The 17,538-nt window shown below is 42.0% G+C and overlaps 1 protein-coding gene across 1 annotated transcript; it reads right to left on the bottom strand.

The window, feature by feature from the left end:
- Window positions 1-385: 385 nt before the first annotated feature.
- magl (MAX dimerization protein MGA-like) lies at window positions 386-16,589 on the bottom strand. The gene is made up of 22 exons (XM_061052416.1): window positions 16,436-16,589; window positions 13,744-15,296; window positions 12,163-12,628; window positions 11,871-11,967; window positions 11,326-11,439; window positions 11,107-11,226; window positions 9,695-9,805; window positions 9,281-9,602; window positions 8,338-8,545; window positions 8,004-8,241; window positions 7,610-7,788; window positions 7,269-7,434; window positions 6,839-7,068; window positions 6,464-6,703; window positions 5,714-5,975; window positions 4,275-4,930; window positions 4,068-4,165; window positions 3,897-3,936; window positions 3,629-3,796; window positions 3,007-3,118; window positions 2,112-2,738; window positions 386-2,029 (listed from the first exon to the last, which is right to left on the bottom strand). Exons 2-22 carry the CDS (start codon window positions 15,234-15,236, stop codon window positions 1,158-1,160), a joined length of 6,819 nt encoding a protein of 2,272 aa, XP_060908399.1. The 5' UTR covers window positions 15,237-15,296; window positions 16,436-16,589; the 3' UTR covers window positions 386-1,157.
- Window positions 16,590-17,538: the final 949 nt, after the last annotated feature.

Below are 17,538 nucleotides of genomic sequence, written 5' to 3'. Positions count from 1 at the left end.
TCAGGAGCTCAGTGTGAGGCTTAGATTGTATGTCTTTCAGTCCATCAAATAGTTAATGAAATCTTAGTCTCATAGCCTTTAAGTAAATCATACAGCCTATGCCTCTTTTTAGTTTGACTAGTATTAAAAGTTAGCATAATGCACAGTGTGACTTAAACCTGCATTCTTTCTGAGTTGATTTAAAACAGTAAACATTTTCCTAATAGTAGGTTGGGTTTCTATTCTTTACAGGAACATTTTTCTGTATTTAAGACGGGTTATTCTTTCCTCCAAGACACTCTTTCATTGATTTATATTTAAACAAACTTAATATCATCTAAAAAATGAACAAAAACCAGTAAACAAGTGTTCATGTTTTTGAGTAACTGAGGACTGCTTCAATAAATGCATGTAGTATTTTTTTATTAATAATAAAGGCCACTTGATTTCCCACATTTTAAATGTAACTGGAGTCACAAGGACAACCAGCGTTTCAAAATCATCCACAAAATACATGTACTGGAATAAAAAAAAAAGAAAAAGAAATACAATATTTACAGGTTATTTTCATAGATACAATATATGGCTAATAGCTTTCATCTTGATTGCTTGTGACACATCATCAGGAGTTTATGTAGTACCGCATTACTGAATCAACTCCCCAGACAGCAGATCATTACCGCTAACCACCCAGATTAAAGCAAATACATCATGGATTGTTTCTACAAAAAAAAACAAAGTGCTTCTACAGATGATCTCCACTGAGTTAGTAATGAAGAACATTTTTCAAATAATGCATCAAACTAGTTCCTCAATAAAAATGGAAACAAACATAAATTAACATTTACATTCCACACAGCTGATGAAGCAGTGTGACATCTGATCTCGTATTTTCTTCCACGTTTTATTTACACAATCCTCACAGTGTTATTTCCATTTGTGTAAAACTGATATGTAATAAATGACTTTAACCATTCTAGTCAAAGAAGCCTTTTAGAAAAACATTATCAAAACTGAACGCGGGAGGTATTATTCACTTTCATTCATACATTCAGCAGGTCAATGAATTCCACTGAGTTTTGTAATCACACAGAAAAGAGCAGCACCAAGCGCTTAGACTGAGGTCAGACGACTGTGTGCATTGGCTTTAGTACTGACAGGAAGATTTAAGGACTTCACTACTCCTGTTCTGGTTCCAGTTCCTTCTCTACGTCTATCCATGAGCGCCTCTTGGCGCTGGGGAAGTCCTTTCCTAGAGCACCTCGAGTTAGAGGCCTGGATGTGCTTCTATGTCCCGGAGAAGGGCTTTCTTTCGTCTTGCATTTAGCATCTGGGCTTTGGAAAGTGCCCGAAAACCTGTCAGGACTGTCCTCCTCTGATTTCGGGCGAGTCTTTCTTGTTAGATTAGGTGGAGGTCTCCACATCTGTAAGAATTGTTCCTTCTTTTTATCCCTGCGAGGTCTCCCTCTGCCTCGTTTGATTGGTGGAGAGTAGTCCTCCGATTGTGTCTTTGTCACCTCCACAGTCTCTTTCTCGGGTTTGACATCTGCTATCAGTATTGATGTCTCACTTTCACTTTCACAAGTCACAGCATGTTGTGCGTTTTCACCGACAAGAGGAAGAGGGTGCTTTCGAGGTCTTCCTCTGCGCCGGCGGGCTACAGGAGGATCACGATCAGGCTTTGGCTCGACCATGTACGTAGGAACCTGACGTACATGCTCGAAAGTCAGACGGGCAGCTCCGTGTGTTTTCAATTCACCCGCTTCAGTGCGCCTCTCCTTGACTGTTTTCAGATCCACTAAAGGCACAATGATTTGTTTGTTGAGGACGACATGGTCACCCTCGGGTGTAGGTACAACTTGAGGCTTTGGTTGAGGTTTAGTGGTTGGGACACATTTTCTTAACATTGGAATGTTTTCTAAAGTTGGAAGTTGGTTGTACTCAGAAGGGTTCTTGTCTTTGCTTTTGGATGGGTCCAGATCTGAGGGCCCACCCCCTGCTCCATCCTCCTTTGGCTTCATGATCATCAGTGTGTAGTACCCTTGACCAACTGTGAGAAAAGAAAAACATTAGTAAGAATATAACTTGAAGAGAATTTGAATCAGGGATTAAATTCTGACGTCTTCACTTACGTGGTTTGAGAGAGGCAGGTAGAATGATTCTGCCGGTCTTGGAGCGGATTAGAGGAAGTGGCACAGGTTTTTGAGGATCCCCAGGCTTCTTGGAATTGTTGGAAGAGGAAACAGGTGGGGCTCCAGCCTGGCCTTCTGTGTCCTGAGGTGTAGCTGCTTTAGTGACCTGAGGTGTAGTTACAAATATTGGTTGCTGGAGCTTTGTCTGGGGTTTTAGAGTATTGTCAGCTGTCTCCTGCTGTCCCACTGTCTCCTTCTCATGAGGCTGTTCATCTTCTGGGTCCTTAGGGTCCCCTGGCTGCGTCTTTGCCTGTGGTGGGGTTGCATTAAAATTGAGCATGGCTTCAGAAAACACTGCTAGAGGCCCGAAATTTGGCTTGGGTGTGGGCTTCTTTTGCACAGTCTCAAGTGCTGCAGCAACGAGAGGGTGAAGATGAGACTTGTCCGTGAAGAAGTCAGACAGCGTCGGGGGCTGCAGCTTGGACTCAGGTGAAGTGGCTTCTAGTAAAGCGGCTCTGGACTGGAGGAGATTGGAAAAGAATGGCTTCCATTTTGAGTTCGTCTCTCTGATTTTCTGCTTCTCGAAGATCTGTTTCAGCTTGTGTTTTATCTGCTCATCCGGCTTCCCTGAGGAGTGGAAATATCATAACACGTAAGATTGAATAAAAGCAGATGAGTGCTGTATTTGCTATAACTGTTCTGTTCATCCAGAAATGAGCAGGAGCATTTCATGTTTCTTTTAACATGTTAACAACTACATCATATGGACTTTAAATCATTCATACAACATCAGATGGTAGAGCAGACAAGTGTTTAAACTTCCTTCAGGGCAATTTGCTTTAGTAGAAGAAAAAACTGATTTTGATTCTAATTATGCATCAATCACTGTACACACCCGACAAAGTGGAGAGCTTCTTCAAATAGAAGGACTGCATCGACTCCTGCCTCATCTTCTGCTCCTCCAGACTTTTGGATGTCTCAACCAGATTTTGGATTTCATTTACAGCCTGCAAACACGACACAGACGGTGACACAGAGAGGATTAATACGACAGAAAGAAAAGACTAAAAATGTATCTGCAAAACAGTTTGTGTGGGCAGCCATTCAACATGGATTTATTTATTTGGACTACAACAGGTTTGAGGTTAGCAGTAACTTTTTAACTAATGCTAGTTGTTAGCATACAGTATGGAGGACCACTTAGGAGTGAACATAAACTGGGAAATCTATGAAGTTGTTTCCAGTGCATATAAGGAAATCTAAGACAATAACAAGATGCAGTTTATTTATTTCATAGTCTTTAATCTCCATATCTGTTACAAGTAGAAATTAAACATTTATACCTTAATAAATAAATTAACAGATTTGATGTGCGTAGGCCAGAGGTGGTAAATCAGATCTGTTCAATAACAAAACACTTCCTTTGTCTCAAAAAAAGAAAAGCAGATTTCATGTAGGTTGTCGACCATCATAACTAACTAAGAGGCGATCATTACTGAGGAGGATGTTGAACTGACCAGTGAGAGGAGGCGGAGCCTGGGGGCTTTGGGGTCACTCTTAAGTACAGTCTGCAGTTTGTCGTAGAGATCCCGCATCTCAGATCGTCTTTGCCTCTCTAGCACCGTGTGGGATGTCCGCCTCTTTATATCCTTCGACCCCTCGTCAATTTGTTCCTCCAATTGAGTCTGAAATGGGAGAGAGAAGAAATCAATGAATACAGCTAATACTGTCACCACTGTATACTCCAAACAGACTGTGTATTATGAAAAACTTAAAAGGCTATACCATGGCCAGTTTGCTGATTAATCCAATGGCACTCGTATCTCTGAAGGTGGAGAAGATTCAAAAGGTGTTAAGGACAGAAATGTGAAACTTTTCATTCAGTGGAAGAAAAAACAAACAAGTTAAAATTGTGTACATCCTTTAGTTTTAAGTGCCAACATTGACATGTCGTACCGTGAGTCCTGTAACGCCATGCGCACAGCTTCTTTCATTTTGGCGATGGCCATTCCTTGTCCTACTTCTTCCACAGTCTCAATGTCCACAAGCTCGTCCTGAAGGACAACATGCAGATGTTATAAACATTGTCATAATAATAAAAGGATCATTGATTAAGCATACATTTAAAACCACAAATAAGCATTTCTTATTCCTCACACTTACATCCTCGTCAATCTCTCCATCGTAGTCGGAGAAGTCGGAGCTTAAGTCCTCAGAAGTGTTGCCCTTAAAATCTCCCTTTCTTGCACTGAATCTTTCATTCCTAACTGATCGCATCTTCTCGTCAAACATCTGTTTAGTGAAGGCTCCAGGCTGTGCTGATCGGATGTCCGACAGCTCCTTAGCTCGGGCAAAGATGTCAAATTCAAGCCATTTTGTATCCAGATTAGGTGCAGAGTGTCCAGAGTTAAACAAAGCAGGCTTTTGTGGCGGTGCTCTACCCACAGCAGTCATGTTTGTAGTGTTCACAGATTGAGAGTGCTGTACAGCTTCTTTACCTCCAGGCTTGGGGAGCTGAATGAGGGTGAAGCCCCCAGGCAGGGAGACACCTGGTAGGTTCTTGCCTGCGGTGCCCTGGTTAGCTGGGGGGCAGATCCTGAATGAATATGTCCCGCTCTGTCCCAAAAAGCTTGGGGTTTTCAGTGCGGGTGAGACAGTGAGAGAGACAGGCTGGGACACGGAGCTGCTCTGGAGCGGGTTCAGTGAGCTGAGCTGGCTTTTGATGAAAGACTTGACAGGGTTGATGGAAGAGGGGTTTAGTGAATTCTGTGGCAAGGTGACGGATCCTTTTCTCCACAAGTCTGGCTGGAAAAGTTTAGCTGCAAAAAAAAAAAAGAACAATGAATGACAAAATGATGAGGGAAAGACACATACCTGCTGGATTTGTATACCTCAATGAATATATAAAGACATTAAGTCAGAGAAGGTGTTTGACAGTTTTTCTTTGTCTTTTTTTTATTTATTTTTAAATCACATTTTCCCTGAACTGCACTCAATGCAACGATATGGACAAAGAACAGCAGGCATTGTATCTATTCCACCACATTTTGTGTGGAAACAAAATGATGTGAAATAAATTAATTATCTTCACTAATTTGACATCCTACTATTTGCTTCTTCAAACTTTACGTCCCTTCCCCCGAGAACCTCAGAGGTTGCTAGAAGTTATCTCTTGTCACAGTGTTTGGAGGATGTTAATGATCTCATATCCAGTGCTATGGCTACGCAGACAACAATAAAAAACTGCCACTTATTTTGAGCTTAAAAGGACTATACAAATATGCAAAGTCAAAAAGCTCTCTCAGTTGTTTCATGAGCACTTTAAAGCTAAATCCTGAGGCATATAAAACATGATCTGTTATCATGATTGGAGCTATTAGAAATGTTCTTCTCTGTGTTGAGTGTGAAATCCAGCACTGAAAAGATGCCTCATACTCATACTCTGTTGGGAACTAGATCATTTAAGCAGCACATTAAGGTAGAGGTAGTTTTGATTCCTGCAGTGGTTGCAGGTCTCTCAGTTGGAGAGTCCTCCAGTTGACTGTTGCCTCCACTAAGTTCAACACTGTGTGCTTTTGCAGAGATCAGAACGCCATTTTTACCTGTTGGCTGTGCCGGAGTCTTCAGATCAGTGGTTTTCCGTGCGTTGATAATAGGAGGGACTACTGCGCCTGCTGCCTTTATGTGCAGGCCACCAAGAGTGCTGGTTTTGTTTGTAGGTTCTGATTCCTCTGAGGTTTTAAGATGAATGTCTGCAGGGGCTTTCAGGCGGCCTGTGACGTACGCTGCAAGGCGGTTGGCTGGATGGAGAGATCCCATGTTCCCCAGCAGCAGTCTGGCCTGATTGTAGGATTTGCCGTTTACCTACAATATAAGAAAAATGTATAGTAGAGATTACAAACGATTAAAAATTGAAGAATGCCAATCCTTTCACTTCTGTACCACTCCAGGAACAAACACCAAATTGTACAGAATAGATGTATCCTTCTTGCACCTGACCTTTTTAGGGGGCATTTAGTATTCTTCAGTTTATCAGACATGGTGGTGAATCCTTTTATGACCGTCTTTTAATATATCAAATATAAGAGAATTGTATTATATCATATTGTATCTTTTAGTGAGTTACCAAGTGATTCCCACCACTCAGCAGGTATAATTGGAAAACTCTTGAACATCATGTCCTCATAATCTAGCCCGGTTAAAAGAGTCAACTTCATGACATTGAAAACCTCTAGATTTAGGTGTAACAATCCTTTCTAAACCGTTGATCTTGCTCCGTAGTACATCCCTTAGTTGTGCTTCCCCTAAGCTGACACCATAGTATCGATAAATGACATTTCCTTGATCCTGACCTGTATGAGTCCGTTGGCTTGAGATCCAACAGATTTGGTCCTGGCTCTCAGTCTGCCGGCGGGTGTCACTCCACTGAGAAATGGTGTGACTCCAAAGTGCATCTCTGGCTTTTCAACTTGGCTGTTTTCCAGCTCTGCATCAGTGTTTTCAAAAAGGCTTTTGTTGACATGATTGTCCTCATCACTGTCATCAGATTCATCTTCATTATCACTGGCTTTTGATGGTTTACTGATCTTCACCTACAGGAACATAGACAAGATCGGGAGATTCTTATAATCAAATCCATTAGAACAATCAGAGTTTATAATAAACTAATCTGTGTGCTTATAACACTCGTTATTACCACACAGATTCATCATTCTGCACACACGAACCCTGTATGTGACAACTGAGCCGCTTGGCTTCCGTATGGAAATCTTGGCGAGCGGGTGGATGCGGTAAGGTCCGATATAGAAGCGACGAGACAGACGATTCTGCATCAGGCGTCCATGCAAAGTTTCAAGGATCATTTTGCGGTCCTTGTCCCACTGACACACTGACTGGATCTCGATTTTCTTTTTCACTCCTGCCTCCCTGACTGTTGATCCATGAGAAGTTGTTTCTTCTGTGGAGGCGTAACAATTAATATCAAATGATCGTAAAAGGCACAAAATCAGACATCATGTCCTCCAGTCAAGAGGTGGAAAGCAAACTGAGTTTCAGTTGCTGGGTAAACTAAATGTTGTATCAACTGCATCTTTATTGCTTTCTCACCTGATTCATGAACGTTCATTACAGAGCTGAGATCATGTTTCTGCAGGTTACCTGAGCTCGTGTCCTGTGGTTCTTCCGTGGGGTTCGGTGTTTCAGGATCGGGGATCCGAGGCTCTGTGACTTCAGGGGGTGTCTTGCTTCTGTACCCTCTTACACGTGCACAGGTCATCATGCTCTCAAAGTATTTATACACTGGACTCTTATCCTCCTCTTTGATCTGAAATCAGAGTTTTTATGTATATTTTGAGCAAGGAATGAAAAAGAAACAGAAAACAAATACAAAAACAAAGGTACTAAACTTATTTGATTTACAAAAATGTAAGGCATTACTCAAATCATACTTTGGCTACAAAGAGGTGGAAAAGCCTTAAAAAGATAAATGTTGTTTTTACCAGTTGTATTGGACAAGGAACAAAGCTGCGTTTTGGGGCCTTAGCTGGTGCTGTCCACAGAGGAGCCATTTTGGGGGCAGAGAGTGGATCTGTATCCTTGTCACGAATGTCAGACTTCCACAGTTTTTTAGCATGGGAGCCCGGGCAAGACTGGACCACATGATCCATATTAGTCAAAGCTGAGGAGGGATAAAGCATCTCATTAACGCCTGTGTTACCGACAGAAGTTTTAACAAACCGAGGAGGAAAAATAAAACCAGTAACATAATTTATACATCAAAGTAAGGTAAGAAAAAAAAAGAAGTTGAATACTTAAATAAAAATGTTGCATTCCTTCTAAATAATGTCAAGAATACAATAATGAATGAAGCTGTATGAAAAATGTCGCTCTTACAGTAAACAGCTTCGTTCTGTACTTCACTCTCCCCCGTGGTCGTCTGCTTTGTGATCTTGCGTTTGAAGCAGACGCAGCCAAACATGCAGTCAGGCCGCTGGCAGTGGAGGGGACCTCTGTTGGGAATCTGCAGACTGGAACACACACAGCCCAGTATGCAGAAGTCCTGACCACATTCAGGTCCCTCAGCATTTGGATTTGGATACTGAGCCATCTTCAAGAGCTGGCTAGGCTGCATCTGATCAAGAGGGTTGGGTAGGGGTATTAATAAAATACGACTGACACAACCCATCTTTAAGTTCACTGTACAAACAAACCAAGTTATGCTGCATACCTGTTTGGTCAGTATAACAGACAGAGCCACTGACAGCCTGTCTTGAGTCAGCTGTGTTCTGTGCAGACCCTCATTCATGGCTCCGAGCTCCATCTGCAGCAGGTTGAACTGGGACTTAGTAAAGCCTGGAGGTTTATGAGTCATCCCCTGGTTCTGCCCAAAGCTCATCACCGGCCTCTGGCTCACCCCAGGGAGGTATGTAGACAATCTAAAGAGGCAGGATGAACGGAACAGGTAAGTGTTGCACATTGTATTATTTTTCTTTAAAAAGCCATGGCTGCATCAATGAAACATTTCTACAAGGGAAGCAGGAGAACTCAAAACCATTTAGACCTTCAAACAAAGTTTGATTAAGTGCTGCTCTGAAGAATGTATCTGTCCATTATAAAGTTAAAAACATGCACTGACACTGATTTAACAACTTTGGGGGAATAGTGTAGATAAAAGATACAAATTGCGAAAGTATCTGCTCAACGGCAGCCATTTTCCTAAGAGTAGAAATCTAAAAATATTCAGAGATGAATGAAGACACCCTTTAAAACAGAGTATTAGTACTACATGTAGCTGGAAAAAGCTGTGAAACTGTAAATTGGCATGACAGAAAAACTGAAAAAAGTGGACACTTAATGTTGTAACATGTGTAAACAGTGTGCTGACTAGTCATGCCAATGAAATCAATATGCTTCTATTTTACGCATTAAATCAAAGTAAACAAACACTTCTCTGATTTGGACAATTGGTAAGACAATAAAGTAATAAGAAAATGTCAATGTTTGATTCAACATATCAGGAAAGAATGACTTCATTTTAAAGTTCTTGAGACCAAGCAATTCATTGTGAAAATTAGTTGATAATGAAACTGATTCTACGCCGCTTAAATAACTAAAGCATAAAAAAGTGAAACTGGTCTTAAAATAAAGAGAAATAACAAACATGTCCTCACCTCTGACTTGACCCAGAAGTATTCTTTGTTGTAATCTCGGCTGTCGACTCCTGAACTTCGGCGGTCCCACCAGAGTCGTGGACGCGTTTGTGGGAAAGCGGGCAGGGTCTGTTGCCCACCCCAGGTAAAGTAACGCTTCGATGCTTGAGTACGCTGTCCAGGGTCTTCACGTAGCTGGAGCTCTTGGCAGGCAGCTGATAGGACACCAGGCCCTCGGGGTTTGTGGAGAAGGCAGCAGCACGCTCACTTATATACTGAGCTTCACTCTCCAAGTACTCATCCAACATGTTGCTGCAGAAGGCAGATAGGTTTTTTTGTGATCCTTGAGGGAGCAACAAGAAAGAGACATTAAAACATCTAAATGGCTGTTAATCACTTAAATTAATAAAAAAAGGAACACTGACTAAAACTTACCATCAGCGTTAGAGGGTGATGAGTCTTTTTTTTTTATGAACTTGTTTCTCCATCCCTTTATTTTCGTCATGTCATTTGTCTTTCCAGTGCGTGAGATGAAGGGTAACCCTTCTGAGAAGGAAACAATAGCATAGCTTTAAGTACACAGCGCACTAATATTCCATGGATCCCAACAGCTCTGTTTCCACTGCAGGATCTTTCCCGAGGAACAAGAACCCTTTGGAGAAACCATAGGGCTATTTCTTGATCTCCTAAACGCCCTTGCTCAGGAGATATGATGAGGGGGCTTGAAGCCCTGAACATGTGTGATTGGTTGAGTAGTCATCGCAGCTTATTTCTGCAACCATTAACAAACACATACAACAGCCCCCTGGTCTTGTTTAGGCGCTATTGGGCAAATATGAGCATTTCATACAAGCTACAACAGAGTGTCTTGAATTTTAGTCCAGGCTTACTGTCGCACAGATAATGCTGCGTCTTAATAAGCCTTCTTTGTTGTTGAGTAGATACATCAAAAAATGGTGTGTAAAAACAGCAGTTGATTTCAATAAATCATCTTATCAATTCACTTGATGTTTGGAAGTCTTAAGGCAGGTAAAAATGCAGAAACGATCTAATGGGGACTTTAGGTTCTTTGAAACAGTAGTAACAGAAACCAAAAATGAATTTACTGTGTGTGGGAAATGTTGCTAAAGCTGGTTGAAACGCCACAGTAAAAAGACGCATTTGCCAAATGTAATCACCATGTCATTATCTGTTTAATTCAGTATACGGAATGTACATTTACATGACATGAGCATATTCTGTTGTACCTCTTAGACTACATGCACAAGTGTACAATGAAGTACTTTTACTGTGTTCTTTGACAGTAATCCAAAATAAAAACTAGCTGATTTTATGTTGAATAAAATGTGATTTCTTCCATAAGCTCATACCACTGAAAAAAGAAATGCAGATCAGTCCACTGGGTACCAATAAAAATGTTTAAGTAAGTATGACCACAAGGAAAAGAAAACTCCTGCTCCTATTGTGAAGGACTGGAAGTTGGTCTGGTAGCTGGAGAGGTGCCAGATCACTTACTGAGCACTGCCGAGGTGCCCTTGAGCAAGGCACTGATCTCCCCCCCCCCCCACCATCAGCTCAGGAGCGCCCGATGTGGGCAGCTCCCTCACTCTGACATCTCTCCATTAGTGCATGTCCATAGGACGTGTATATTTCAGCCTATGTGTGAGTTGCCTGATTAACAGAGTGTAGAAACAGTATTTCCCCTCGCGGGGATCAATAAAGTAAATCTTCATGAACCCAGGTAAAAACACACAAACATTTGCTTCCAAGGCAAAAGCCAATTAAATGCCCCCCAACAAAAACATACACTGAGAATCTGCAATCTGTCAAATATCTTTCTCACTTACCACCAGAAGCTGTAGTATTGTCTTGTCTTGGTAGGTTTGGGGGAGGCAGCGGCAGGAGAACCCCCAGGTACTTCAGGTCGACAGACTTGTTTGGGTCGAGAGAGGACAACTTCAAGCCCACTAGAAAAAAAGAGTTCATAAAGAGAAAACATGAACACTTTATGACTTATAAAAGATACTGCGCCTCTGGGATGTTTTGGTGTGTTTGTGTGAACTCACCCTCCTGCAGCACAGGATGGATGACCTGTCTGTGTTTGAAGACTCTGAGGTTCTGCAGCAGGGCGGCCTCCAAGCGTGCTATCTTCTCCTCCTCGGCCTCTTCAATCTCCTCCACTGAAATACAAAAGAATTGTTATTGTGACATTTGATTCTAGGCTTGCCCCTGAAAAGAATTTTGCATTTTGTCAGTAGATACCAGATGAATAAAACCAGTCAACGGCAGAAAAACACAGTGAAATGTGAATTGAAACTCTTATAGGCTCTTTGGCACTACTTTAGGGCCCAGGAGCTGAAAGATGAAATGCCACTACTAAAGACTCATCGCCTGGTTAAAATCATTCATCTGGTGTTATTATATAGTTATTGTAGGCTGACAAAATAGTAAGTTGGGTACGGACCATCCAGAGACAACATAACTTATATAAAACAGAAAGAGAAGATGCAGGATTTTCACAACATTTTAGATACCATCTACAGGACAGCGGCACTGCATTTCATTATTTGTTACTGAGACGAGCCAAGTGAAAGTGATCATTACAACTTACCTGTTTGGTTCCACTCTGTAGTTCTTGTTTGGGATTCTGGGAAGGAAAAAGATGAGCTATTGGCCGGCGTGTCCCCGACATGAACCTCAAGAGCTTCCTGTCATGCAGAAGAATATTAAAGCTTTGACTCTTTACGGAACTTTTTACATTTTGCTAAATACTTCTATTTGCAACCACAAACACCTAAACGAGTGCAAGTGAAATCTCAACACAATTATATGATATTGAATAAATATTTGGGTGTCATGCAAATAGGTGAAAATAATTAGTTGCAGGAAATATGGTGTTTTACCTTTGAGGTAAATGATACAAACAGCAGGCCTTCTACTTCATCCAGCTCTGGTTGCATAGCGACAGTTAATGATGGGCTGTGGACGACTGTGGGGGAGGCATCTGTAGCTTTCCACAGTTTTCCCCGGGAATTTGCCCAGCGTCTGTTGATCCTCTTTCTCCGCTTGTGGTACCCAAGTGATGATGCCGGGGTAGAGGTTTTGAACTTTGAAGTCCTGGATAATGATTTAGGTGTAAATCTGAAGCCTTTCTGTATCTTTGGGGTTACACTCGTGGCATCTGGTTCTTCCTTGGCTTCCTCAGTTGGACGTTTTTGAACAAGCACAAGCTCACCAAGGGCATGGTTTCCTCTCAAACAGGGGACATACGGGTCATCCTTATTAGCAAAGGAAGACATTATCGGCTTCAGGACAAGTCGAGTTTCTTGCTCAGACGAGACAGAAGTAGGGACGGTTTCGTGGTTTGTGCTGCAACACAAAAAACACACAATATGATGTAGTGTTAAGTAAGCAAGTAGTGATTCATAAAGGGTGAATGTGATTTTATGATGAATAAATAGACGGCCCCTTTCAGAGATTATATTTATGAACAGCACCAATGCATCATTTGAAAATCGTTATTAGTCCTGTTAACAAACATCAGCCCAGTGGCATTAATGTGGCATGCACTGATGCCAGTTGCCGATGTGCATCGGTTGTGTCGCATCAATCAAATGCTACAAGCGGTATACGTAACTACTGATTCAGAGAATACTTTATTTTTATTGGCAAGAGGAAGTCACCTGTTGGAACTCTGACTTGTTATCATGGTCAACCGTGAAAGAATCAATCTGCAGTGTAGGAGTCACACTCTGTCTCTTGGGATATTTCAGTTTGTAAATCATAATCCAGTGACATTTCAAGAGGAGGGACCTCAAGCAACAATTTAAAAGACATTAAATCTGAGAGCTCATTTGAAAACAGACACTAAGAATTAAGGAAAGGTACTGAAAAACTATTGCTGCCTCTCTATGAATACGGGGAGATACAGAACATAGAAATAGAAAACTATACGATACCATGATTATTAAATTATCTGAGGTGTGACAGATATATTAAATCAAAGTCAGAGTCTCTGTCAGAGGGCTGGACTCTGTTTACGATGAAGGTAGTTGGTGGGTGAGTATAACTAAGAAAACGACTTAAAGTATACTAAGAAGTAAGATTGTTTGATTGACATTTGGATTGATATACATACATTACAATTTACCTGGTGTCATTTACGCATTATATATATCACAGAATGAAAAATTATTATTGTTGTTTTTTTCAAATATTGTTCAGCCCTAATTCACATCATGCATTAACTTGATTTTTCCCTTTTGGATAATTTCACACATATAGATCACGTTTATACTCCAGGCTAAAGGGGTGTTGTTGTAACAAGCCATCAAAAATCTATCTTTCTATCTGTCTTAGGTTGGAAATAAGAGCTCAGATTTTGTACTGAATCCCATAACTTTTCACAAGTCACTCTGCGAGACTGTATTCCAAAGTGTTTCAGAAAGAAAGAAACACATAAATACCTATAAGACAAAACTCACCTGAGATTCACAGCCCCCTGGTTTTCATTAATCTCAGCCGGTATTAAAACAGTAGACTGAGTATCCAACTTCACGACAGGATGAGCCCCATTTGTGACCCGCTGTAGGCGAGGGTTGTTCCCGTCTTCCCTGAAGCCTTTTGCAAACGGATTATGATTAATTTTCAGCTGCGTGATGCGAAAATTCTGATACGTTGTCACCGCCATGAATTCAGTTTGTGGAAAGGTGAAGGTCATGCTCTCTGGTCCCATAACCACAGGCTTGTCTGGAGTGAATACGTCCCCATCTGGGACAGGAATCACATGAATCCTGGGAATGTAGCGCTGCATGGAGTGTAAGATTATATGCCCATCGTGATCCTCAGGATTATTGGTAAGTTTGAGTTTGTAGAAAGATACCAAGCTGCCCATCCAGTCCGATCCTCGAACGGGTGAGTAATGGTGAGCAAATGCCCGAATCAGACCCTGTGTCTGATGCTCTGCAGCTCCACTGATTTCCCATTTTAACTGGTTCCATCGGTACCTGTACTGGTCTGAAGGAACTATGGACAAAACCAGACTATACAGCCGATCAGGGTCCAGACCTGCCAGACGATATCTGCAGTACGGAAACATGCGGCGTCCCTGTTTGGTAAGAATCATCTCCGTCCCACAGCTGTTAAATTGTTTCCACACACTGTTATTCTCCAGTGTGATGCTAACTCCTTTGAATGTCAAAACATTAGGAAAATCCTCCTGCTGGTCTCTATTGCCAAATGTGGTAGGTGGCAAAACAGGCAATGACGGTGAAGGCGCTTCTGATAGGTTTATAAGGCTTGTCCCTGTGGTTGTCAGGGAGTCAGACGCTGATGCGATTTTTGAGGTATCTGGGCTGGTTTCAATAGTCCCATCAAAGGTAGAGGGCGGTGTAACAGCAGGTTTGGCTGGGCTGGCTTCAGTAGGAGAATTGAGAGCTTGGCTGTAGTCATTATTCGCTATGGAGACAGCGTTTGGTATCTTCACTGTCTCACTTGGGAAGCAAGGTATTGTAGTGGTTTGAACAAGAGGGGATGAAGATGGGATATGTGGGACATCTGGGTTGGTTCCAATAGTCCCATCAAAGGTAGCGGGTGGTGTTTCAGCAGGTTTGGCTTCAGCAGGAGAAGAGAGAGCTTCGCTGCAGTCGTTATTAGCCATTGAGACAGCGTTTGGTACCTTCACTGTCTCACTTGGGAAACAAGGTATTGTAGTGGTTTGAACAAGAGGGGATGAAGAAGGGATATGTTGTTTGGTTGGGCTGGCTTGAGCACGCAAAGCGAGAGCAGGGCTGCAGTTGTTATTTGCCCTCGAGCCAGCTGTAGGGTCCATCATGGTCTCACTTGTGATATTAGGTTTTGCAGAGGTATGGACAAGAGGAGATGAAGAAGGGATGGTAGGATGAAGATCTGACGAAGGGATGATTGTCACACTCCCCTCCAACTCCTTCTCTTCCATCGATGCAGGTGGGTCCTCCATTGATTTGGGTTCAGAGTCTTTAGCAGTCGTGACCAACGACTGTCCCACTTCATATGACACCTAACAGAAAATGATAGAATGTTAATTACACTGTACAGTGATGTTCAGAGATGCACACCTCTTTTCAGGTCTTACTACATAATAATAAGCAATAAAAATCAGAAAACCTGAAACAGAAAAAAGTGCCCAATAAATAAATGTATAAATCAAACAACTGCTGGGAGGTTCTGAAAAGCAATTACTTGACATTTTAATATGGTGTAAACCGGAAGAAAAATAAACTCTGATGCCTCTCAAATGTAGTGCTGGGCAATTAATTGAGTTTCAATATCAATAATGATTATAGCTTCCCACAGTCATGAAAACATGACAATCGAGGTTAAACAGTTACTGTGCCACATGTCATGATGTGCTTGTTATGTCATGTGTGGGTAATGTTTCAAAGTGTCACAAGAGTACATCCCCACTACACAGTGAATTCTATGTATTTAATAATATAATATAATAGAAAATCAAGTGAGAATCAAACCATTCCCTCCTGAAAACTTTAATGAGGTCCTAATGGAGCACAGCCTCTGTGATATGTAGTTCTATGATGAACTGGTGTTTCAGGCATATTTGTGTAAGTATGTATAATGTGTCATTTGTTTGCCACATGTATCATGACAAGCTACAGCAACGACCTGCTTTTGCACCTGGTCTATTATGGTAGTTAATCCAATCCCATATATGTTTGTTGTGATATGCAATTTTGCATTAACAAACTACCAAAACATGAATATTATATGATGGTGAAATCAGGCTGGACAAATACTGAGCCATCAGGTAACAAATTGAGGAGGAAATCAGAAAAGATTGACTTAAATAAATAAATAAATAAAAACATCTGAACACAGCCATGGCTTGGCCTCATTCTCTAAATATAAACAAATTGAACAAAGTTGTGATATTAAATGGAAGTTTATATTGTTTTGTCTGACAGTCGAAGAAAAGTGGACTTTGCCTTCGTGAAAAGAATCTGACTGACCAATAGCCTGCCTGATAGCCACCCGAGGACATGGCTGAAATGCTCGGGAAGGCCGGTGTTATTTATAAAAAAAAAAGTACATTCAAAACAGACATTTTATAAATGTCTCTTATTGTATGCCTCTTAAATAAAATAATATCCGTCGACGACAGTGATAACCAGGACAACATACCTGTTTGCTTGTATTCCTGCCTCCCCCCGGATCAATTTCCCCAAACACACAGTCACACCAGCACAGATGCTGTCGTATAAAGGTGTTAATCGAGACAAACGTGGTGTAACTACGCAAACCAACAACTCTTCTCCGTCTAACTATTTTTCCTATTAAAATAAAAACCACGCAACAAAAAAAAAATGAAGTTGCTCAACAGCAGCTCTTTCTTCCTCACACACCGCAAAGATACAGGCCGCCCGCTCCACCACTAACCAAGTTGGAAAAGTTGCAGGTTTCACGAACGCCTCACCTTTCAACATCCGCCGAATGTCTCGTGCCGATCAAAGAAGACCCTTTTACGGTGAAACTCAAACTGTTGCACGCCGTCGCGGCCGCTGTTGGGGTCTCGTTGAATCCCTCGACCGTAAACACAAACTGGCAAATGGAGGCCGAGAGCCACGCCACTGTGCTCGCATCGACCGACCCGAGCGTGCACTCAGTGGAGCCAAAGCGCATGCACAGTGTCACCCCCCTTCAATGGCGCGTGATTCCCGGGCCGCCGGAGTGAGGGACGCGGGAGTCCAACATCCCGGAGCTTTTTTATCCCCCCCCCCCCAGTATTCCCACCTCTGCGCACCGGTAAGGACAACTCCAGCAGCAAGTTTGTGCTCGGATGTGTAATCCCTGAATTTAGCGCTCAGACCTGTGACTTTGTGTCTCTCCCTTTTGTATTTCCTTCACTTCTTCCACCTTTTCGATCACATTTCTGTTCTCACCCTCCCTGAACCGCACACACACACTCCTCGCTGCCCCTCTCTCTCACATATACACACACACACAGTGGCGCTCTCGGGCTATGACGTCACACGTTTTCAGCCAATGAGCAAGCTCCCTCAGGAGGACTTCACAGGACAGTTTTTAAACATGGTGTCAATGGCCTTAAAAATAACCTTAAACACGCTCATTATATAGTAACTCTTTTCCATTGAATAAGCAGAGCGACTTCTCTGTTGATAACCCGCCCAAATAAAGTATTTAAACTGAATACAGGATCAATCACAGCTCACGATGTTGTCCTCTGCAACTTGTAAAGGACTCTCCGCAAACAAGTCAGAAGTGCC

This window comes from Labrus mixtus, chromosome 12 (assembly GCF_963584025.1).
Source record: "Labrus mixtus chromosome 12, fLabMix1.1, whole genome shotgun sequence".
Classification (NCBI taxonomy): domain Eukaryota; kingdom Metazoa; phylum Chordata; class Actinopteri; order Labriformes; family Labridae; genus Labrus; species Labrus mixtus.
Note: the sequence above shows the minus strand (reverse complement) of the source record. Positions and strands in the feature narration are given on the sequence as shown.